The following is a 25,277-nucleotide window of genomic DNA, read 5'->3' on the forward strand; positions in this document are numbered from 1 at the left end:
GTAGGTCATAAATCTCTTCGTGCATCATTGCTTTTTTTTTTAGCCCGCCTCTCTTGTCATCTCTCTTGTTGCCTCTTGACCTCTTGCAAAAGTCATTCAAACCCGTTTTGTTCTTTCTCCTTCGCTGTTTCAGTCGGTTTCATTGTATTTCTCTCATGCTGTTAATGGAGAACTGTGTAGCAGCATGAGTTGTAATTACTTCCATAAGGCCATACAGCCTTCTGCACAGGCCAGACATTAAATCAAAGTGATGCATGTGTGCACTCACAGTATGTGTATTTCACCCACTTTTCTGTCCTTTGAGAACATGATGAACTTTATGATATTTCAGACACATTTATAATTGGAGAAACTCTCATGGAAGTGTTACAGCAGGGATTTCACTGTGGGGATCAGTGAAGTTAAAAATCATAATATAATGATCCTTATTGGTATAAAATATGCTTTTATTTGACCCTAAGATGCTGGCCAACCCACTGTTTTTGAAACATGACTTTCATGCAGCAGCCTTTTCACTATGAAATGCCTTTTTTGGTAAATTAGGAGAGCATTTTGACTTTGCATCTACATTACAGCGTACAATCACTCAACACTGGTTTGGCACAAGTACATCAAACACTTACTGTCCTTGGAGAAGAGCATGAGCTGCATTTGAAACCTGATTCGTATTGCCAGCAGAAGGTTTGCACTGAACACCCGCAGGATTATTATTTGGATCTGGAGCTCCATAAATCTTTCCACCTCATGTAGCAACATTATGTAGCAAAAAAAAAAAAAAAAAAAGCATGTCAATGTTTTGGTAAATGACCAAAGCTGTGGTGGAGACTGTTACTTCTCTATATTCTCCAATACACAAAAGCTGCTTAGATATTGAAAACTGAGTCATCTCCCCTGTTACTGTGATGCAAATAACAGAGTTATTGTATAATATAAGAAAGAGACAACATAACATGTGGTTTCACTCTTTGCAATGCAGAGGATCATTGGACAGATTCAGTCCTATTGGCATTCTGTGTCTTTCTGTGGGGTCAGTGCACTGACAGGCCTAACGAATGGTGTTTATTGTGCTGGATGTTACTATTCAGAGGCTTGGAGGCAGAGGAGGATAAATTTGTCACAAAAGATTCACTTTTAAAGTTCATCTCCCAATTGTGTGACTATTAAATTTATCACAGTACTCAGGCTCCCTCAGACTTGCTTTTGGAGGGGACGTGGCTCAGCAACATCTGTGCAAGAGAAACGAGAGGTACACAGCAGAGGCGCATTGCCAAATCCACATCCAGCATTGAGCAATTAACCGCAATCTATTTATGCTCAGAATGCGTGAGGGAAGTGGTGACACGCCACCCCCTAGAAGCCAACAGGTCATAGACACAGAAGTCAGGAAAGAAGACAGATGGAAAATGCCTGGAAACAGACTGAGCAGGGGAAAATGCAAAGAGAACAGTGATTCCACATTGCAAAGTTCTTGTCATTTGTGGTAATGAAATTAACTGAAAACATCTGTCCACCTACTTTGTATCCTCTTAATCAGGTGTCCTCAAGAACCCCTGTCCAAGTCCAACTTGTCTAGAGGGCTAAGGGCCCTTTGGAAACATCCCTAATCCCCATGTAATCCCAGTATGCAGTTGAGCACCTGTCATGGCAACATGTTGACATTGGTGTGAGAATGAGTGAATGTGAGGTATCATTTTAAAGTGCTTGAGTGTCTGCTTCAGATGGAAAAGTGCTATAGAAATGTCATCCATTTACCATTGGACCTACCCACTTTGATGTGTTTAAGGTTGTGGAGTCAGCCTGTTGAGTAAGAGTCACAACTGTGGACAACTCACTAGTTCATCACAAGAAATAGAAGCAGGCAATCACTAATGCTCACATGTCCTGGATGTTGTTGGACTAGAAAGAAGCCAAACAGGCCCACTAACTCAACCCACAATCTTCTTACTGTGAGGCAGCAGTACCAAACAGCTGACCATAGAAGAATACCCTGAGGTACAGGGTTGGGTAACGAGAACCGGTTCTTTTTGGGTATCATTAAAAAATGATTCAGTCCACCGACGTCAATAGTCTTTTTGCTTAACAATTCTCTTATCGGTCCTTCAGAGCGGCCGTTGTTTTTGGGGGTGTTTGTCGGGAAAATGATCATGTCTCTACGTTGATTACAGAACCCCTGCAGGGTCTGTAATCAACCGTTTCTGCAGGGCGGCTCTTCTTTGAAGCTTGAAGCAATCCGACTCGCTGCTTCGTTGATCTTTGTTTTATTTCACTTCATCTTAATTTTTCCCAGCTAAAACCCCAAAGAGCATATGTGGGTGAGTAATATTTACCTTTTTTATGTTAAACCGATCTGTTATGGTCTTCTGAAACAGTTGATAGATCTATTTTATAACTTAAAAATGGGACCGGTGCTAACACGTTAGCATGTCTATGGCATTTTCAATGTTAAAGTTAGCATTAAGCTGTTCACATCTCAGCACGTTTGTGTGCATTTGTTTTCTGTAAAATAATTAATGGCTCAGCGTTTGTTGTCGTAAAAGAGTCAAATGTATTACAAATTGTAATTTTTTTATTTATTTTTGTTTACATAATATTAATAATAATAATAGCAGCAACAACAATAGTAATAATAACTAATAATGCTACAATACAATTTTAGAGAAAGAGACAAAAAGAACCTGATTAAAAACACAACAGAAAATATAAAACGAACTAACAATGAACATAAATCAATAAATAAATATTGAAATAAATAACTGTTTCCTGTGAACACCTAGTGACTCTTATATGTCAATCATGAGTCACTTTTGTGCACATTAAAGTCACTAACTGGGACTTCTGTCTTGTTGAGAGAAAGAAATGAGAATCGTCCTCCGTTCTGTTCACACAGCTCCAAACGCTGCGCGGCTCTCTGCCGAGTCAAGTTAGAATGACAGAGTCCAGTCAGAATTAATAACTTCAAAGCAATACGCCATTTAAATCAGTTGACACCTCTTTCTAAATCTTGTAATACAAACAAACTGCAATCAATCAAAACGTTTTTTTCCTCCCAAAATGAGACGACCTGCGCTGACGTGCAGCAGCCAGCTGAGCTCAGCTCAGATGTATGGAGAGACATTCATGCCAAAATGTCTGAAAGGAAATGCTTTTGACAAAAAGCAACTGGACAACTGAGAGCCTACACAGAAACTTTTGACAAAAACTACAGATTTTATTTTTATTCATGTCTAGAGGATACAGTGACCAATTTCATATTTATTTACTTTAAGACTCAATAAAATGTTGTTGACATAGAAAACCTGTAAAGCCGACTTTTAGTACACAGAAAATTCACAAGAGGTATCGATAAGGGAATCGATAAGGAATCGGATCGATAAGCAGAATCGATAATGGCATCAATGTCGATAAAATCTTATCAATACCCATCCCTACTGAGGTATGAAATGGACCAGGGTGGTTCATACCTTGAAATATATTTTGGGCTGTGACACTTTAACCCTGGATGTACTGAAGTCTGGACAGATTGTATGTATCTTGGATTAGTACCTCGGACTGAGGCTGAGACCATGGTCCATTATCTTCCATCACTTTGGCTGATTTTGACCTTGATGTTGCAACAATCAGCAGCCACTAGTGGTTGTCACTGAGACATCTTTTTCATCAGCTCCAGCACAACTCCACATATATCCTCATATCCAGTGTCTCTAAGCTAAAGCCTGGAAGGCAAGGCAAGTTTTTTTATAGAGCACAATTCATACACAAGGCAATTCAAAGTGCTTTACAGTTACATAAATTTACAGTTAGATGTAATCAATTCATAGAATCTAAATAATCATTAAAAAATTACATTAAAAGGAAAGAGTGCAGATAAAATACTTTCACTTGTCATATGCACAGGTAAAATAAACTGTTTTCAGCCTGGATTTGAACATTGTCAGAGTTGAGGCCTGTCTAACCATTTCTGGACCTTTGTTCCAGATTTTAGCTGCATAGAACTGAAAAGCAGCCTCTCCGTGACCCTTTGGGAAAACACCGGGTACATTGGACACAGACATGCACACTAGACTTTTGGGACTCATATGTCTGAGCATGCTCATGTCCAGTCACTGCCTTTTCTCCACAGACCTCAAAATAAGTACAAGAAGGGGTTATACAAATACACACACAGGGCTACACTGCCAGAGAGTCTGTCAAGTGTTGAATATTATCGAGCCAGTTCCCCCCTGCAGATTAAATGAGGTGGAAATAGTGTCAAGGGTGAGATGGAACACACCGTAAGTCTTATTAGAATGCTTTTTAAAAATGTATTAATTGTTTATTTTGGCTGTTTTTAAGTTAACAGATATGCCTAAATCTGTCAGACGTAGTACACTGGACACATCAAGAGGCTTGTCACTAATCGAGGTTTGTCAGTAATAGTAAAAGAATGTCCACATGTGAAGAATTTAGAATTAAGCATCAAACCTGCAAATTTTAAAATCATACATTTCTCAACATTTCCTACAATACAATATAAGATTCATTACAGGACAAATAAGAAATCCAGTAATACTCCTTTGAGTATTCATCCAAAATTTTGGTATCCAGGGGAAAGTCCTCACAAGATTAGTTCTGGGAGCACCCACTACAGAACTGCCCTTTGTCCAGGATAGCAACCACCTAGACTGACAACCGGTCCATCCACCAGCTCCAGAAAGTAGTCTTCTATAGCTCTGTTTCCACCAAGCAGTCCAGGTTGGTACGGCATGTTATTTGTGTATTTCCACATCGAGATTTAGGAACAGGTACCAAAATAACCGACCTGTACTGTACCATTTTTTTCGGCACCCTTCAGCTAGAGTCCCAAATTATTGACCGGTTACAAAAGGGAGGTGCTAACCCGCTGCTGTCCATTGATTGGCTCAGCAGCTAAAGCCAAAGCTGCAGTCCTCACGCAACCATTCATACAGCTCAGACTGTTTCAAATATTAAAACCATTCATACAGTGAGTGAATATAAAGTCTTAATCACCTGTTATGTTGTTTCAGTCAGATTCATCATCATAGCCTGGTGAAAACATATCCTCAAAGCCTCCTTATTTTGGAAAACATCTGGGAATACTTTGATTCCTTGTCGTGGCTGAATAAACGCAGCATTTTTAAAGAAGTATCTCCTGTGTTTGTCTGCTCCGGGTGTGTTTTGTCAGCCGGAACCAAAAGAGGCTGGTGCTTGTCCCACAGCAACAAAATTAACTTATTTTAAAAGTTGAAAGAGTCACGGCGCCTCACTCATTGACATCAGCGTTTACAACAGGTATTAGTCGACTCTTTAGCATTCAGCATATATTGGAAATAAATCCCATGATCAATCAAGACAAAAATTAAATTTAATTTAAAAAATGTGAAATTACACTGTGTGGACTCCTTGTGGAGGGAGCAATCCCACGCGACAGTGTACGTGCTCTTGATGATGTGCATGTCGACATCTACACACTCTGCTAACCAAACAAAAGGGTACTGCTGATGGTGGAAACACAAGCCAAGCCAGACTCAACCATTCTGACCCATACCATTCTGAGCTGTACCTCACCAGACCACTTGGAGGAAACAAAGCTTATCTGTCCCAACCAGGTAGAATGTGTGCATCCCCTTGGCCTTTTCTAGCACGTGGGGTCCACAGTACTCGGGCACCTCTGTGCTGGGTCCAAAGAGAAACCACATGAAGCCAGAGATGGGCAAAATCCTTGGCTTCAGTTCATTTAATACAAAGTCCAATGGCACCCAAGGATACTCAGAATAGACCTCATAGCAAATAGATCCAGTCCTTGCCTTATGTCACTGGTTAGTATCCAAGCCTCATAACTATACATGAAGTCAGCAAAACCTCAAGACCTTAAAGCTTCAGACTTTCATTACCAGCATCACTGTCTGATCTCATCCCTCAAGCTGTCCATCACCATTGCAAACAAGAAAGGACTCAGAGCTGATCCTTGGTGTAATCCCACCTCCACCTTGAATGAATCTGTCATTCCTAATGCATATCTCACCGCTGTCACACTATCCTTGTACATGTCCTGGACGACCCTCACATACTTCTCTGCCACTGCATACTTTCTCATACAATACCTCAACTCTTCTCTTTGCACCCTGTCATCAGCTTTCTCTAAATCCACAAACAGACAGTGTAACTCCTTCTGGCCTTCTCTATCCATGAGTATTCTCAGTGCAAATATTGCATTTGTAACACTCTTTCACAGCCTCATGTCTCATAAGGCTGTGTCTCATCTTCAGCCACTTATCCGGAATCGGGTCATGGGGGCTACAGCTCCACCAGGGTACCCCAGACGTCCCGGGCCACATTGACCACCTCCGACTGTGGGATCCCAAGGTGTTCCTAGGCCAGTGTGGAGATATAATCTCTCCATCTAGTCCTGGGTCTTCTTCAGAGTCTTCTTCAGGGTCTCCTCCCAGATGGACATGCCTGGAATACCTCCCTAGGGAGGCGCCTAGGGGGCATCCTTACCAGATGCCTGAACCACCTCAGCTGGCTCCTTTCAACATGAAGGAGCAGCGGCTCTACTCTGAGCTTCCCATGGATGACAGAGCTTCTCACCCCTACCAATCCAGTGAGTGTTGGAGGTCACAGGCCAATGAAGTCAACAGGACCACATCATCCGCAAAAAGCAGTGATGAAACCCTGAGCCCACCAAACTGGAAACCCTCCTCCCCGCCGACTACACCTTGATATCCTGTCCATGAATATCACAAACAGGATTGGTGAGGCTAACCTTCTTTCACAGCATGAAACCATATTGCTGCTCACACATCTTCACCTGTTTTCTAAGCCTACCTTCTACTACTTTCCCATAACTTCATGCTGTGGCTGATGAGCTTAAATCCTCGGTAGTTACTGCAGATCTGCACATCACCCTTGTTCTTAAAAAGTGGAACTAGCGTACTTCATCTCCACTCCTCAGGCATCCTCTCACTTTCCAAGATTTTATGAAACAATCTGGTTAGAAACTCCACTCCCATCTCTCTTTGACATTTCTATGCCTCCGCTGGAGTGTCATCTGGACTGACTGCCTTTCCACTCTTCATCCTCTTCATAGCTGGCCTCACTTTATCCTTACTAATCTCCAGTGGTGGGCACAGCTAACCAAAAAGTTAGCTTCGATAACTGGTAATCAGCTAACTGAAAAGTTATCTTTTTTAACGCTAAACCGATAAACTGCCTAAAAACTTATTGGAAGCTACAGATAACCGATAACTTTCAATTTTGCCTCAAATATGCTCTCAGCTACTAAGAAGCTGATTTTGAGTTTAAGCACCGCCAAAGCTTCTAACAGAACCAATGGCGATCACAAACACAAACAGCCAATGAGCCAGCGCTTCTGTCTTTGTGCACTCTGCCCCCTGCTGTAGGAAAGCGTCATTTACTCTGACAGGATACAGTGGTCCAGCGATGAGGCAGAGGTCTTGAAATGGAAATCAGGTTTGAATTATGGTTTTGCTTTATAAATAAAATTATTTGGGATAGAATAACTACATTAATGTACAAAGTGATATATAACACATATCTGTTACTTTTAAAATAATGCACTAATTCTGAAGATTTGAACATTAACACACAGATGTCCAAACGGGATTATGGGTAGACTAAGCCTCGGCTCATACTGATTGGTTGATTCATTCATTCTATGTAAAACCAACACACTTAAATCAATGTAACGTGTTGGTGTTTACAAATAAATGTGCTTTTGTAAAATATGTCATTTTTTTAATTTGTTTAAAAAAAAAAGAAAGAAATTTCCAAGATCCCGCTAGACAACGCCTAAGCGCACGCGTGATGACATCACAACTCTATCTGGTTAAGGAGACAAGGTTTCTTTCAATAACAAGAACTGTCAAAAAACTTTCTCGTGTGTGGTTGGCATTGTGTGGCGATAGGAATCGCCGTTTGAATGCTTGAATAACAATGTCAGTTGCACAAAGAAATCAAATAATAGTGAAAACATGTTCAGTGCGGTGTCATAACGCATCAATCAGTCGCTCCGAGAGGTGTCATAACATCCGATCGGTTAGCAGCTCGGTGCGGTGTCATAACAGATCAATCAGTCGCTGCGTGAGGCGTCATAACATCAAGCCTGGTTCACATTGCAAGATAATTAGGCCGATATCGGACCGACAATCGTGATGACGCTAAATATAATCTTATCGGATATTCCTGCCATGTGTGGTGTGTTAAGAAGGATGTGAGGAGCTAAATGTGACATGCAACAAATCAGAAAGCGAGGTGTTTGACCTGGGAATGTTTGTGTGTGAAATCTGTTCGTGTGTGTTGTTTTGACTGTGTGGCTGACACCACACTCTGTACAACTAAACCTGGCAGATCTATGATTTTTTTTTTTTTTTTTATAACCACGTGTGTGGTCTCTCAGGTTTTGGAAACCTACAAATAATTTTAAAATCCTGCGGTTGACAACACTGTGATATAACCGGTCGCCAGTAGATGGCAGTGTTCTATGCATTTTGACGCCAGTTATATCACACGGCCTGAATCACAATTTCGGCTTTTGAAAAAGCAACCTGGACTTCTTCTGGTATTTTTACATAAAACAAACAGTAACAACATCTATAAACCCAGAGAATATATTCACAAGAGTTTTAGGCACAATATACAAAGAGTTTAATGCTGTTGTCCGTGTGGAGCCTGATCAGACCGTCTCAAATGCATTTCTTCTGTCATGAATACCCATAATGCACTGGTAGGGCTGTCACGATTAGGAATTTCTGGAGACGATTAATTGTCAGACAAATAATTGCGATTGACGAATATATTGTCTATTTTTTTCTTTTTTTCCCCTTGTTTATATTCTACTATTGTAGTATAATTACACAACTCTGGAAGAACGTTTGGCTTCTGTGAGTGGAGAAACTGGGAATGTGCACCATTTTTATTTTTATCTTCATTTCATACAGTCCCAACTTTTTCTGATTTGTGGTTGTTTCTGTTGCATTTCTGAAATTGTTTCTCCTCATCAGTCACGTTTTGTGCTTAAACACTACATTAAGCTCAAGATTGAACAAATAAATAACTTTGGAAAATAACAGCTGTTAAAGTTCAGAGTTCTCAACTGCTTTTTGTGATCTGTGCGTCTGAACATCACCACATCACCATGTCAGGGTTTTGTTTTTTTTTGTTTGTTTTTTGTGGCTCAGTTCATTCATGTATTCTCATTTTTAAATATGTTTTTAAAGATATTTGCCCATTTATTTCATCTCATGATCTCATAAATTCAGCATACGACGCGCACTTGGTGTGAACAGGGCGGTAACGGCAGAATCACACCTTTAGAGAAAGTTCAGAGAGAAGTAAAAGCTTCACGTTTTGGTTTTGTTAAGATGTTCACTCGGGTTAAAATTGTCTCTATGCTCCGCGCTCGCTGCACACTGATGGTTCTCAGACTGTAACGTGTCGCGCCTGCATTCAGGAATCTCCCTCACGCACCCCCTCCCAGTCAACAGGCTGTTGACTCCGCGCACACACACACACACACACACACACACACACACACACTGACAGCTCCGCATTTTAGACGGCTTTTGAGAAGACAGCCGCTGTTTTAATTGGCTGTCCAAACGGCAGGACGGATCGCCTTAAGACGAGAGCGAGGCTGCAGCCACAGTGACGTCAGATTGAGTTGTTTTATGCTAATTGTGGATAAAATAAATAATTCACGGTAATTGCGAATATGAAAAATAATCGCAAATATGAAAAATAATCGCGATTGATGAATATTGTAATAATCGTGACTGCCCTATGCACTGGGCCCTTTCTTTCTAGTTTCTTTTAGAACTAGCTCTTCTCTGTTTGTAGAGGTTAGAACTGCGCATCTCCTACTAAAAGCTACGTCTGCAAAAATGTTAGCGGATTGAAAATTATCGGACCAAAACCTAGTGGAAGATAATTGGTCTGATGATGGTTTTTAAAGTTATCTGAAAAGCTAATCTGATAATAAAAACATTATCTTAGATAATTAGCGGTTAGTGGATTAGCAGAACTGTGCCCACCACTGCTAATCTCATGCACTTGATTTACTCTCTTCAAATCATCCAGCCTTTTCTCTCTCTCATTTTCTTCATTCATCAGCTCCTCAAAATATTCCGTCCACCTTCTCAACACACTGTCTTCACTTGCAAGCACATTCCCGTCTGTATCTTCTACCACCCTAACCTGCTGCATATCCTTTCCAGCTTGGTGCCTTTGACTGGCCGATCAGTACAAGTCCTTTTCTCCTTGTTTACTTCTTATACAGCTGACTATATGCCTTTTCCTTAGCTTTTGCCACTTCTCACCTTCCACCAGATCTTTTTGTACTCCTACTCCTGTCTACATTCTTCATCTCTCTGACTATCCCAATTCTTTTTCGCCATCTTCTATCTCCTTCCTAGCTGTACTTCTCTCTCTCTCTCTCTCTCTCTCTCTCTCTCTCTCTCTCTCTCTCTCTCTCTCCCCATTTTTTTTCAAGTTTATGTTGTTAATGCAATATTAGCCTATATGCTGAGGCCTCATTTAAAGACAGCGTGTCGGATTTACGGGCAGTTATTAGCAATATCTATCTGCAACAATGATGAATGTTTTCATGATCTGAGAATAAGCCCTTCATATCTAGTACATAAAAGCAGGCCCCTGCAGGCTACCATACAGTCTCACTGCGATGAATCACTCAGTCACCCAATGAAATGAACAAACAGGTTTCTTAATTTTGGTGGCCCAATGACCATCATCTTCACATAAGAATGAAAGTTCAGCCCAAAGTGATGAATGATCTTCCTCCATGGTGCTATAAAGAGGGAAAATACAATGGCCAAACAATCAAACCTGGGGGACACACCATACGCTTAACAGTGGCAAATCTAGATGCCAGATTGTTGAAAACAACCTACTGGGATTGACCCAACAAATATGACCTCAGCCAGGAGATGACTTCACCAGAGATACCAAAAGAATTCTCAAGCCTATTCAATAGGACACCGTGATCAACTGCATCAAATACAGTATTAAGGTCCAGCAAAAACAGGTGATGGCCTGGAGTATCCTTTACTCAAATCCCCATCAGAATCCATTAAGGCTTCTTGGGCAAGGTCCTTAATCACACAGTGATGTCATCTTACCGCCAGGCAAAGTACACAGCTGCACACCAGGAGCAACTTGGGGATTAAGGACCTTGAGGAAGTACACCTTAGTGAGATCCTCTGGTCACAGTCCCATCTCTCCAACCTCCAGGCCATCACCTCCCTCCTCAGTTCAGGTTGTGCAAGAAGCTCACCAGTGCACCAGCATGGACTTCCAAAATTTCCTGTATATTTCTGTTATCAGTTGTGTTGTTAGCATGGCCCAAGCAGAGGGTCACCCCTTTGAGTCTGGTCTGCTTGAGGTTTCTTCCTCAAATCATCAGAGGGAGTTTTTCCTTACTACTGTTGCCTGTGTGCTTGCTCTAGGTTGTGTGAAGCGCCTTGAAGCAGCTTTGTTGTGATTTGGCACTATATAAATGAAATAAATTGAATTGAAATTGATTTGAGCTCAGTTTAGCCAATTTATGGCAGGATATGGTAAGAACAAACAATGCAAAAAAAAAACTATCTTGCATTATAAGGATTCTAAACACCGGGTTACTTCAAAGCTGCATCACAAGAGGATTTAACATTAAAAGCAACTCCAGCTTATTTGTAATTGCCAAACATGTGCCCAATAAACAACACCAGGTGAAAGGAAACAGAGCTGAGAGACATCATTTGAAATGTATCAGCAGTCGGACATAGTAAACGGAAGTCTCATTAATGGGAGGTAAACAAGACAATGCTCAATAGTGGCTTGTGCACATTAGTGTAATCAAAGCCTTCTGTGAAGATGTTCGGGGTTTCCAAATCCTATTATCTACAACAGCACAACCTTTTCATCTGTAATAGACTGTGGGATGCAATAGGTTTTTTCTCTATATATTATTAAGATAGTGTTCAGCTGCATTTAATTGCCTTTTTTTGGCAGGCAAAAAAGAGAGCTCCCGCATTCTGTTCTTTACTTACAATAAACTTTATTCAGAAAGGGCGGGGTGGGGGGGGGGGGTGCTTTCGGTCCTCAGAACTTCAGGTGAAAACCAAACGAGAAACTCTGTAGGCAGATAAAGGTAAAAAAGATAAAGGTAAAAAAAAAAATCTAAATTTCATAACCCTACTGTGTAATAGCCATTCTTTTTAAATTGCATTGTAATTTTTAGTTTGCAAAAGCTTATAGACCCTTGTTGCATTGTTCAGCGATTGTGCAATAAGCACTCCAGAAGTCGCTTGCATGGAACGTCTTGGGGTGCAAAGTATTAAGTGAGCCATTCTTGGACATGTATGCTCCCTGTAAGCTACATGGACATGACTGAATCTATGGGTGACACTACCACAAAAATGGTCGTTTTTTTTTACCCATCTTTCTGGCCGCCAACACATGCTTCACACTATATTGTCACAATCTTGAAATAACGCTTTGCTCCCCAAGCCAATAGTGAAACTGGGACATCATGCTTAGTTGTGCAAGATTTATGCACTGCTGAACATGCACATTCAGTTTATGACATTGGTCTGTTCCACTCTATATTGTGTGTGCGACAGTCTAAAAAAAGGATCATAAACATATCACATTCCTGTGTGTAAATACTCGGGGGGGGGGGGGGGTGCTGAACTTGGAATATTTAACAAGTAGTGAACTAGGGACTCTATTTAGTTAGATCAGGCTAAAAAACAGTGAATCATGACATCCCTAATTAACACTCTTAGGCCTCATATCCTATAGCATTTTTTTCTAGTGGAAAAGTGCTCAGTACATTAAACAAAATCTTCCTCCCAGCAGTTTCAGCATCCATCCATCCATTTCCTGTATGTTCTTACTCTAATTAAGGGTCATGGGGGCTGGAGCCTATCCCAGCGTTTTAGGGCGTGAGGTGGGGTCGACCCTTGACAGGACACAGTCGCACCAGCATGCACACCTGCAGTTAATTTAACGTTTCCAATTCACCTGACCTCCATGTCTTTGGGTGTGGGAGGAACTCGGCGCACCCTGAGGGAACCGCCACACAGAAAGGCCCCGGGTGGGAAGCGATCTGCGGTTTCAACATTTTCAATGGAAATGAAAAGCCTGGCGTGGGATTTGTAAATATTACAACAATAAAGAGCTAACAACTATCTCATAATGTATTGTGATAAAAGGTACTCACCCTCAGCAAAAACTTGACAGCTCGTCTGTCCAATCGGTTATCACAGATGAGGTTGTTTGTTGTTGTTTTGTTTTTTGTTTGTACTGTGACACATTTTGAGCGATAACTCAGCAAAAATGAACCTCTGCTTTGGGTTGCCTGTAAATGTGCTGCAGTGACGTCACAGCATTTTTCTGAAAAGTTTGACGATTTTCGACTTGAAATAAAAGCGCTCAGAGCAGCTGTACAAAATAAGCAGTCCACTCTGAAAAAAAAATGGTCATGGGTGTGGCTTTTGGAACAAAAAAAAAAGCTGGCACCCAGAAAAAAATTCAATATGGTCAAGTCACTGTTAAGTTCTAAGTAGAACTTAACAAAAATTACTGAAACAGTAAGATGAAAGACTGAATCTGGTACAAATGACAGACCACAAAGATTGTTTATGGAGGCAGGTGAGCACTTTGTTACTTCTTCAAAAACAGTGTTTTCAGTGCACCCAGTGGACTGTGTCAATGTACGATGGGCTGTAAAAAGACTGCCATGGGGTTACTGCATTGCACCAACTCTGAGGGAGGGTTTGGTAGCTGTCGGAGTGCAAACCTGTGTCACTCCTTCAGATCAGACCCCCACGCTGCTCGGCTTCAAACAAGGTGACCTTTCTCAAAACGTCATGCAGGTGGGGGTGCAGCGGGAAGTTAAATCATGGCAGAACGCACACACCACACATATGCTGTGATACACCCATGCATAAATTCATATCACATACACACACTCTTACAGAGCCAGCATGCTGTTATTTCCAGCCCTGAGGTTGCATGTCAGACCGTATATTCGCATTTTAATTATGTCTTTTATTTTCTCATCTTAACGGTGATGCTTTAAACATATTTGGCTCCGCATAAAACGTACAGATCTTTCAGGTGGTCTTTCAAAAATCCACGTAGACATCTGTGTGTGCCAACACGCACATATAAACATATCCATCTACAATTACACACACATACATACCCTCGTATTTCTTGCAGGTGGTCTGATCTTGTTTGGTTCCTTTTACTTTCTTTTTTTAACAGCCATCAGGTTCAAGCCAAGTTATCCCACATCCCCACCTACCCAAACACCTCCTGGTTCCAGCCCTTACAGTGTATTTGGACAGATCTGATAGCGTACTGTATCAGTACTTTACCATCCCCCGCCTGCTAGTTTAAGGGCCTCTTTTATACATTGGTTTCACGTTGAAGCAGTCTTGAGCATGAAGATACACACAGACCTGTATCCTTTTGATGATCACCATAGTCGGTGCAGGAAAGCATGCTGAACAAGTTCAACGTCAGCATTATATATGTGAAAAGTTCCATATATATGTATATACGAGGTCTATTAGAAAAGTATCCGACCTTATTATTTTTTCAAAAACCATATGGATTTGAATCACGTGTGATTACATCAGACATGCTTGAACCCTCGTGGGCATGCGAGAGTTTTTTCACGCCTGTCGGTTACGTCATTCACCTGTGGGCAGTCTTTGAGTGAGGAGTCGTCCACCCGCTCGTCGATTTTTTTCATTGTTTAGGAATGGCTCAGAGACTGTTGCTTTGTTTGATAAAATTTTTTTCAAAACTGTAAGGCACAACTGAGTGGACACCATTCAATAAATTCAGCTGGTTTTCGGTAAAAATTTTAACGGCTGATGAGAGATTTTGGTCTGGTAGTGTCGCTTTAAGGACGGTCCACGGCGCCTGACGGCGATCTGCGCTTCGAGGCGGCAGCGTCTCGCCGTTTCAAGTTGAAAACTTCCACATTTTAGGCTCTGTTGACGCAGTAAGTCATCAGAGAACAGAGAACTTTCAGAATAAGTCGGCATGAGGAGTTTATTCGGACATTCCATTGTTAACGGTCATTTTGTAATGAAAGAACGTGCAGGCAGAGTCGCATGTCGGGCTGGACCCGACCGCGGGGGGTCGCGGCAGGAAAAACACCTCCGTTGGAAATCTTAACGGGCAAGTTGGAACATGCCCAAGCTGTTAAACAATTTCTCAGTTACTCACTTGTTGAAAGCCATTAAAAGCCGCCTGAATTCTACAAATGGTTTTCAACACGGAGGTGTTTTTCCTGTCGCGGCGCACACAGATTTGCCGAGTCGTCACGGAAATGACTCGGCGAATTTGCGCGTACGTCTTTCATTAAAAAAATGTCCTTAAACAGTGGAATGTCCGCATAAATTCCTCATGCCAGCCTCTTCTGAATCTTCTCTGTTCTCTCACGATGTCCTGGGTGAATTAAGCCTTAAATTAGGATGTTTTAAGCTCGAAACAGGCCGACGACAGCGCCTGGAAGCGCTGCAGGACGTCCCGCTCCGTGGGAAGTCCTTACACCGACAGAAACACCCCATAATCTCTCATCAGCCGTTACACTTTTCACAGAAAACCATCTTAATTTCTCGAATAGTGTCCACTCGGATATTCCTCACAGGTCCAGAAAAAATTTTGATAAAGCAACGCGCGCCGTCTCGAGCAGCGTGTGAAACAAAGGAATTCAGCCGAGAGGGCGGGACCACATCTCACTCAAGGCCTGCCCACAGGGAAATGACGTCACCGACACGCGTGAAAAAACTCACGCATGTGCACGGGTTCAAGCATGATTGGTGTAATCGCATGTCATTCAAATCCATATAGTTAAAAAATAAAATAAAAGGGTCGGTTTATTATCTAAGAGACCTCGTATATGGCGCCTTCGTTGGCTTGGCCACATCAGGAGAATGAATCCGGGCCGCATTCCTAAAGATCTACTGTACAGTGAGCTGGCAGAGGGCACTCGTTTGGCTGGTCGACCACGCCTGCGCTTCAAGGTTGTCTGCAAGAAGGACATGAAAATGTGCAGCATCAGTGTTGATATGTGGGAGCAGTGTGCAGAGCACCGTGCGGCCTGGTGCCTTACTGTCAGAACAGGTGCACAGAGGGCTGAGCAGGAGAGGAACCAAGGTCTTGCTGAGCAATGAGCTAGGAGGAAGGAGCGACAGCAGCAGGCATCATAGTACACATGCTGCAAATGCAGCAGAGACTGTCACTCGTGCAGGTGCAGATAGAAACAAAAGACAAAATTTCCTGTATATTTGTATTACCAACTGTCGGTAGCATGGCCCAAGCAGAGGGTCACACCTTTGAGTCTGGTCTGCTTGAGGTTTCTTCCTCAAATCATCAGAGGGAGTTTGCCCTTACCACTGTCGCCTGTGTGCTTGCTGTAGGGGTTGGTAAGGTTAGACCTTACTTGCGGCAGCTTTGTTCTGATTTGGCGCTATATAAATAAAATTAATTAAAATTGAATTGAAAAAGTGTAAAAAAAAAAAAAAGGGCAAAAGACCAAACTGGACGCTACACCATCATCTCCTGCAGACAGATGGATGCCAGGAGGATATATATATATATATATATATATATATATATATATATATATATATATATATATATATATAATGTATGTGTGTGTATGTTTGTGTGTGTGTATAATATAATATCATATCATATAATACACGCTATATGGGAGCTGACCCCACTCATGGAGGCCACCATGTTGCACTGCCATGTTGGTACAGTAGCCCAACAGTGCACACGCCACCTTTTGTATTTTGCAGTGCAATCACAACACTGAAGAAAAACAAGTGGGATCAGTAGTTGCTCTCATGTACACTGTCTACTGGTTGCTAGTGCAGACTAACTAGCTTGAGAATCATAATTTTTTCTCATGGAGCATCATGCATATTGTTTATTACAAAAGAAGGCAAGGGAGCATGAATCCCCATTGTCAAAGAAGTGAAGACTTGAAGGGAAACAAAATCTAGACCAGCAATGAAATATTGTAATCTGCAGCCTCACCACTAGATGACAGTAAATCCTACACACTGTACCTTTTTAAAAGGGGGTCAAAATCCAACCCCTCATCCACGTCATGAGACCTGGGTAACACCTGAGCAGGGTAATCCCCTACTTAATGTGATCAAGTAGGGGATTGCCTGTTAGGGTGAAATACAGTGGGGACCTTGTGTGTGCCCCGTGAATAACCCCAGTAACTGTGAATGCCCAACGGGAACCCTGATCATGAGACAGCTAACGGGGGTCTGGTGAAATGAGAAGTCCTCAATGGCGGATCAGGCAGAGGAGGTGATGGCTTTTAACCCAACAGCTATGAAGGCTGCAACAGGTCCTCAGACCCTGATCACCTGGGCTTTTCCAGCCATCAGACCAGGACAAGGATCTGTCAAGGACCATGTGTTTGTTGGCATGCAAGACATTCCCACATTAAACAAATCCATGCACAGGCCCTGGATGTAGATTTTCTCCGCATCCACGTCTCATCCGGGAATCTTCCTTGTCGCCAAGGGATTTCCATGACCTTTTTTCATTTACAGCAACACAGATTTGTTCTTCAGTTTTTCATGTTGCACATTGCTAATCTGAGTAAAGTTAATAATAATAATAATAATAAAAACTTTCAAAATCCATTGTGTCATTCACTGAAATACTTCAGTTTCTCTTCTCGACATCTGTGTTGTGATGTGTGTTTTCTACCTGCTTGACCCCAGTTTATTTATACGCATGCTGCCCTGGTCTCATGTCACCCCAGTTACTGGTTTTTCGCCCAAACAGTTTTGAATTTGTGTCATTAATCAGCACAGCCCCATGCTCACACATCCAGATCGTGCTGTCAATACTAATAGAAATGGGATGAATTCCTTCTCGGTGTCAGTGTTTTTGGCACTCTGTGTGCTACATCACCCAAATTCAAAGTGATTTTGCATGCAGATAATGTTTATTTTTAAGTAAGTGTCGCAACAAACTGGTACAAGAAGCATAGACAAGTTTATATTGATTTGTCTTCAACATCTTCAGCTGTATTACACTTTAATTTCTTTTAAAATAGCACTGGTTAGCTTTCTTACATTACCACAAAATGTCTAATTTGACTCATGTTCCACCATTCAAGTGTTTCCAATTCACTGACGTACTTCTTATTGTCGTTCTTTCTCTGTCACCAGATGACTTGGAATCACGAGACAGAATAGGAATTGCCAATGGAGACTCTGCTCATACCCCGGAGCTGGCTGGGAAACTAGGTAACAACATCCCAAAAATAAAAAAAACACCTTGAAAATGAGAAATGAGTCTAGAAATCATAGTTTATATGACTGAGATTGTATGACATTTTAAAACGCCACACACATTTGTTGGATGTGACAGGGGTTATATGTCCTCATGCAGAGACACATCACGGCAGTCGTTTGCTTAGATAACTGCCTCTGTCAGAGGAGAGAGCAGTCTATTTGTGAGAGCTATGATCTGGTGGGACACATTCATTCCTTTCATCCTCCCAAGTCTCCCAGGACCGCACTGTCATGTAGGTTAACTGTTCATTCTTGGCTTTTGTTTGATTCAGATCTGATCTGGATTGTGGATTTTGTGAACATTTGAATTTAGTATTGAAAAGCCCATTTGGTGCACATTTTGCATTATATCTCAATTCAAAAGTGCCTCAATCACTCTCATGTGTGACAGTGAAATGCAAACTGGCACTCTCGAGGAATAGACTAAGTTTGACTCACATCTAATCGTTATTACAGATTTAGTGGATATTTGATTTTAATATTGAAAAGCCCTTTTGATCTGTATTTTGTATTATATTTTAGCTTAACTTCTAATAGGACTTTGACCTTGAAAATTTTTTCCAAAGTAAAGATTTGTGGAATTGAAAACTAGTGTTGGAGGTTTGCACTCTATGAGCACGGTGCTCTAGTTATTTGTATGACAGTCAAATCTGGGAGCATGTGTGGTTTTGTACTTTGCCACAGTCATGACACCATGGAACCACTTTAATTCACTGGAAAGTGGGAAAGGCTCATCAGTCTTAACTGAAAGTGTAATCCAACATTATTATCATCATTGTTATTATTATCTCAAACATCCAAATCAAGGCCTAAAATGTTAATCATTAGGGCCCCTTCACACATACTGCAAATTTGGTCGAATTGCACATTAAGTGCGCATGAAGCAGGAATCGTAAGCAAAACGTGTAAAATTGTAACTGCATCCAACACCTCGTACACCTGTTGCTACAACTCTTTGTGCACACCAGCGGCTGAAAGACAGAGGGTGCGCTGTGTAAACCCATCGAACACTCTCGCAGCAGGTGTCGGCCAAATTCCAGGTGACACGCAAGCAAAGCTAACACCGCTCACATGTAGGATATTATCGATATCGATACCATTATCGATTCCACTTATTGATCCGATTCCTTGTCGATTCCCTTATTGATACCTCTTGTGAATTTTCTGTGTACTAAAAGTAGGCTTTACAGGTTTTCTATGTCAATAACCTCTTATTGAGTCTTAAAGTAAATAAATGTGAAATTGGTCACTGGATCCTTAAATTCTGGACATAATAAACTCTACATGGTGGATCCTTGATCGCTGGACATAAATAGAAATAAACAAAATCTGTAGTTTTTTCAAAAGTATTTCCTTTCAGACATTATTGGCATGAATATCTTTAATACCTCTGAGCTGAGCTCAGTGCTGCACATAAGGATGTAATTCATAAAGAATGCAGGACATCTCATTTTGGGAGGAAAAAAATGCTTTAGTCGATTGTAGTTTATTGTCTGTATTACAGCATTTGGAAAGAGGTGTCATTTTATTTAAAGCAGCAATTAATTTTGAAGTTATTAATTCCAACCAGACTCTGTCTTGGCAGAGAGCCGCGCAGCGTTTGGAGCTGTGCCAACCGAACAGAGGATGACTCTCGTTTCTTGACTGCAACAAGACAAGAGTCCCAGTTAGTGACTTTAATCCACACAAGTGACTCACGATAGATGTATTTTAATGGCTTTCAGAGGGGTTAAGACGCGGACTTGTCGCTTCTGAAGAGCAGCAAATCAAAGAACCAATGAGCCAGCAGATCGAAGCATTGCTTCATTGGTTCATGCTTCAAAGTGGAGTCATGCTGCAGAAATGGTTGATTACAGAGGCAATGCAAGGTCTGATTACAGAGGCTCTGCAGGGTCTGTAATCAACGTAGAGGAATGATCATTTTCCTGACAAACACCCTCAAAAACAATGGCCACTCTGAACGACCGATAAGGGACTATTGATACCGGTGGATCGAATCATTTCTTAACGATACCCAAAAATAACTGGTTCTCGATACCCAACCCTACTCACATGGCACTTAGAAAATGTGTGGCCAGTCACACTGTTAACACGACAACAGTCTGCAGACAATCACTGTTGGGCTGTATGTGAAATTTGTTTAATTGCTCCACGAGTGTGGCTTTGCAAACAGACACAGTGAGTTGGTGTGTGCACTAAACTGACAGTAGGTGTGGCCGCCAACAGGAGCAGCTGTGGGGAGCTGTGGATCTGGATGTCATGGCGGGACAACATGTACTGTGTTTGGACGGACATGGTCTAACAACTGCCCACTGTGACGCATGTGTGTCTGCTTGCTGTCCTCACAGTGGACATAAATAAAAACATATATCGCTCTTGCGATGGGCTGCAGCAAGCGCGCACGGCATTCACATTGACAGGCTGCCCCCAGGTTGAAACGGCCCAGATCATAACATGCAGCGGGCGATCTGACTGTCACATCACCCACATGAGCTCTGTTCTACATGACGTGGTGTCAGTCCTGCGGTACGCTGTCTACAAGACACGCATGTCGGACAGGACATGCGTGCAGAGCAGGCTGGACACAGCATCAGCAGATGTGGACATGATCAGAGCGCCCTGCTTCTCATTCATGTCATTTCAGGACTACGTCTGTGACCATGGGTCATCTACAGAGGAACAGATGGATCATACTTGATAAGAAGGGTTCAATGAAATCTGTGTTTTTTATGGTGTGAGGTTTTATTTTTTAAATACGTCCATCTCTTTGTTGATTTCAGCTATTGTCCTGCACCATTTATAGGCCAGTGACAGTGCAGGTACGAATCTCGTGGGTGGTATGTTTTTTTTTTTTTCGCAGCAGCGCTATGTGGTTCCAAACGTACAGTAGTGTTCAGAATAATAGTAGTGCTATGTGACTAAAAAGATTAATCCAGGTTTTGAGAATATTTCTTATTGTTACACGGGAAACAAGGTACCAGTAGATTCAGTACATTCTCACAAATCCAACAAGACCAAGCATTCATGATATGCACACTCTTAAGGCTATGAAATTGGGATATTAGTACAAAAAAGTAGAAAAGGGGGTGTTCACAATAATAGTAGTGTGGCATTCAGTCAGTGAGTTCGTCAATTTTGTGGAACAAACAGGTGTGAATCAGGTGTCCCCTATGTAAGTATGAAGCCAGCACCTGTTGAACTTGCTTTTCTCTTTGAAAGCCTGAGGAAAATGGGATGTTCAAGACATTGTCCAGAAGAACAGCGTAGTTTGATTAAAAAGTTTATTGGAGAGGGGAAAACTTATACGCAGGTGCAAAGAATTATAGGCTGTTCATCTACAATGATCTCCAATGCTTTAAAATGGACAAAAAAAACAGAGACTTGTGGAAGAAAATGGAAAACAACCATCAAAATGTATAGAGAAATAACCAGAATGGCAAAGGCTCACCCATTGATCAGCTCCAGGATGATCAAAGACAGTCTGGAGTTACCTGTAAGTGCTGTGACAGTTAGAATATGCCTGTGTGAAGCTAATTTATTTGCAAGAATCCCCAGCAAAGTCCCTCTGTTAAATAAAATACATGTGCAGAAGAGGTTACAATTTGCCAAAGAACACATCAACTGGCCTAAAGAGAAATGGAGGAATATTTTGTGGACTGATGAGAGTAAAATTGTTCTTTTTGGGTCCAAGAGCCACAGACAGTTTGTGAGATGACCCCCAAACTCTGAATTCAAGCCACAGTTCACACTGAAGACAATGAAGCATGGTGGTGCAAGCATCATGATATGGGCATGTTTCTCCTACTATGGTGTTGGGCCTATATATCGCATACCAGGTATCGTGGATCAGTTTGGATATATCAAAATACTTGAAGAGGTCATGTTGCCTTATGCTGAAGAGGACATGCCCTTGAAATGTGTGTTTCAACAAGACAATGACCCCAAGCACACTTGTAAACGAGCAAAATCTTGGTTCCAAACCAACAAAATTAATGCCTCGCAGATGTGAAGAAATCATGAAAAATTGTGGTTATACAACTAAATACTAGTTTAGTGATTCACAGGATTGATAAAAAAGCAGTTTGAACATAATAGTTTTGAGTTTGTAGCGTCAACAGCAGATGCTACTATTATTGTGAACACCCCCTTTTCTACTTTTTTTACTAATAGCCCAATTTTATAGCCTTAAGAGTGTGCATATCATGAATGCTTGGTCTTGTTGGATTTGTGAGAATCTACTGAATCTACTGGTACCTTGTTTCCCATGTAACAATAAGAAATATACTCAAAACCTGGATTAATCTTTTTAGTCACATAGCACTACTATTATTCTGAACACTACTGTACCAGCTGGCTTTTATTTTTATTTATTCCACAGCAGCGGCGAGATATGGTCCACCTGTGTTCTTGCTCGAAAGACACCATTGCTTGCACAAACCATTCGCTCATGCAAGCCATTTCACCCTGAGTCGCCCTGAGTTGTGCTGATTTGCACTAAGTGTGAAGGGGCCCTTAGATTAATACAAACGTAATCATAATTCTAAACAAACCTTTTACTCTAACGGCTACTAAAATCCGTGCTGGAAATCTCTCTCTGTCTCTCTCTCTCTCTCTCTCTCTCTCTCTCTCTCTCTCTCTCTCTCTCTCTCTCTCTCTCTCTCTCTCTCTCTCTCTCTCAGAGATCAAAGGCGGTCAGTCAGAGGGTCAGCAGTATTTTTACACTGTTAAGTGTGGCGTTGAAGTGGCCCCTGAGACCCTGAACAAGCCTGCCCTTTTGCCCGTTCTCACCTTCTCTCCTCTTTCCTCTCCCTCTGTCCCTGCTTTCTCAGCTTTCCCTCACTCCTCATCTGTTTTTATTCCTTCACACAATCTCATGGACCCTCCTTCTTACCTTTGCTTTCTTTCTTTTTTGTAACACAACTCATTCTGTGACTTTGTTCTCTGGGGTCACTTTAATTTATTGTCTTTTTCTAGCAGAGTGCCAGTCTTCTGTATGTGCTAACCTTAAACTGATCTGTAATCTTTCTGTTTTCAGCTGCTCTTTCGTTGCTTCTGTAAATTCTGTTTGACTTGTCAACTTTTGCTCTTTTCAGGGAGTTCGTTCAGCTACTGTTTGCTGTATGTTTTTCACTTTAGTCTCCACATCATTAACAAGTTCTGACTTATGACTAAATTGGAGAAATTTTTTCTCCAGGTGACACGTACTTTTACTGTACCAAAATAATTATTAGAAAGGCACTCTGAGATTGCATTCCTCTGCCAAGGTCCGAGAAGCCAGTTTACATTGTCGTTAATGTTTTCCTTTTATCATGAATTTATTATTACTTTAAGATGGAATTTTGAATTTTCATCTAAGATTTCCATCGGAAGAGGAAATGATGGAAATCAACTCCAGCCTTCAAATCGCTACTCCACCTATTGTTCTGATGTGGTCAGTTTAAATTTTCTACCATGAAAACTAGTCCTACAAAACTAACTAAACTAATTTAGCTGGAACATTAAATTTGCCTCCATACTTTCTGCAGGAAACAGACATCGTGAAAATCAGGTCAAATCTTCAAATTGCTGCTACTCCAAGAGTTCTTAATGTATAAGATTTCGTGTCTTACTGTGTGGTCGTGAGACTTGGACGCTAACCAGTAACTGAAGACAACGATGGGATGTCTTCAGTACTCTGTCTCTTTGGGGGATCCTTGGGTACTGCTGGAATGTCTTTGTGTCAAACGAATCATTACTTAGTGGGATTCACATAAGGCAGACCACTTGCGTAGAGAGGTAACATCACCTGTAACAATTTGGCCATATGGAGTGTTTCTCTGTGCATGATCCAGCGTGCAGGAAAAGGCCAGGGCAACAGAAGGGCAGGGGGACACACATGCCTGCATGCTTCTGTGATGTGGTGGATGCCACATTGGCAAATATTCCCATACTTGACTTAAATACTTCAAAGTCCAATGGCAGCACTCTGCTCGGACACACAAGTGTAGGTTCTCCCTAAGCAATTCAAGCCTGGATAAAATTCCTCCAGAGAGGGGTACAGTCCCTAGACCAGCATCTGCCTGTCCAGGATGACTCTCTCTGTGACTTGGAGTGGTTGTTGGGGCTGTGGGAGTGAAAGCTGGGAGTCTGAGGGGGGTGGAAAGTGGGCCGATTTGTGTGTGAAGACAGAGCTCTTTGATCGGACACAAAGTGTGGAGTTTTCCCTAATAAAGATTCAACGTTGAAAATTATTCTTCCAGGGAGGGGTACAGCCGCCAGACCAGTATGTAGGCTACCTCATTGCTTGATCTGGATCCAAACCAAAGTTTAGTCAGCTTTTGTTTAGCCCAAGTTTTACCTCCCAATAAATGTTTTTTAATTGGTTCATGTCATTTATGGATATCCTGCTGGCTGTCATACTAATGGACCAAAAAAAAAAAAAAAAAGAAAACCTGACCTCCTTGACAGAAGTAATAAATGGTTAGATCAGGGAGACAGACACCCTCTCTACTTTTAAGATTAGGCTTAAAACTTTCCTTTTTGCTAAAGCTTATAGTTAGGGCTGGATCAGGTGACCCTGAACCATCCCTTAGTTATGCTGCTATAGACGTAGACTGCTGGGGGGTTCCCATGATGCACTGTTTCTTTCTCTTTTTGCTCTGTATGCACCACTCTGCATTTAATCATTAGTGATCGATCTCTGCTCCCCTCCACAGCATGTCTTTTTCCTGGTTCTCTCCCTCAGCCCCAACCAGTCCCAGCAGAAGACTGCCCCTCCCTGAGCCTGGTTCTGCTGGAGGTTTCTTCCTGTTAAAAGGGAGTTTTTCCTTCCCACTGTAGCCAAGTGCTTGCTCACAGGGGGTCGTTTTGACCGTTGGGGTTTTACATAATTATTGTATGGCCTTGCCTTACAATATAAAGCGC

The 25,277-nt window shown here is 41.7% G+C and overlaps 1 protein-coding gene across 1 annotated transcript in view; it reads left to right on the forward strand.

Annotated features, from left to right (window-relative positions):
- fgfrl1a (fibroblast growth factor receptor like 1a) overlaps window positions 1-25,277 on the forward strand; it is a 183,399-nt gene that overhangs the window by 107,722 nt on the left and 50,400 nt on the right. Inside the window, exon 4 of the mRNA XM_034181988.1 lies at window positions 18,249-18,326. Coding sequence (XP_034037879.1) covers window positions 18,249-18,326 — 78 coding nt within the window. The remainder of the gene's footprint in view (window positions 1-18,248; window positions 18,327-25,277) is intronic.

The sequence above is a fragment of the Thalassophryne amazonica genome, chromosome 11, assembly GCF_902500255.1.
Source record: "Thalassophryne amazonica chromosome 11, fThaAma1.1, whole genome shotgun sequence".
NCBI classification, from domain to species: domain Eukaryota; kingdom Metazoa; phylum Chordata; class Actinopteri; order Batrachoidiformes; family Batrachoididae; genus Thalassophryne; species Thalassophryne amazonica.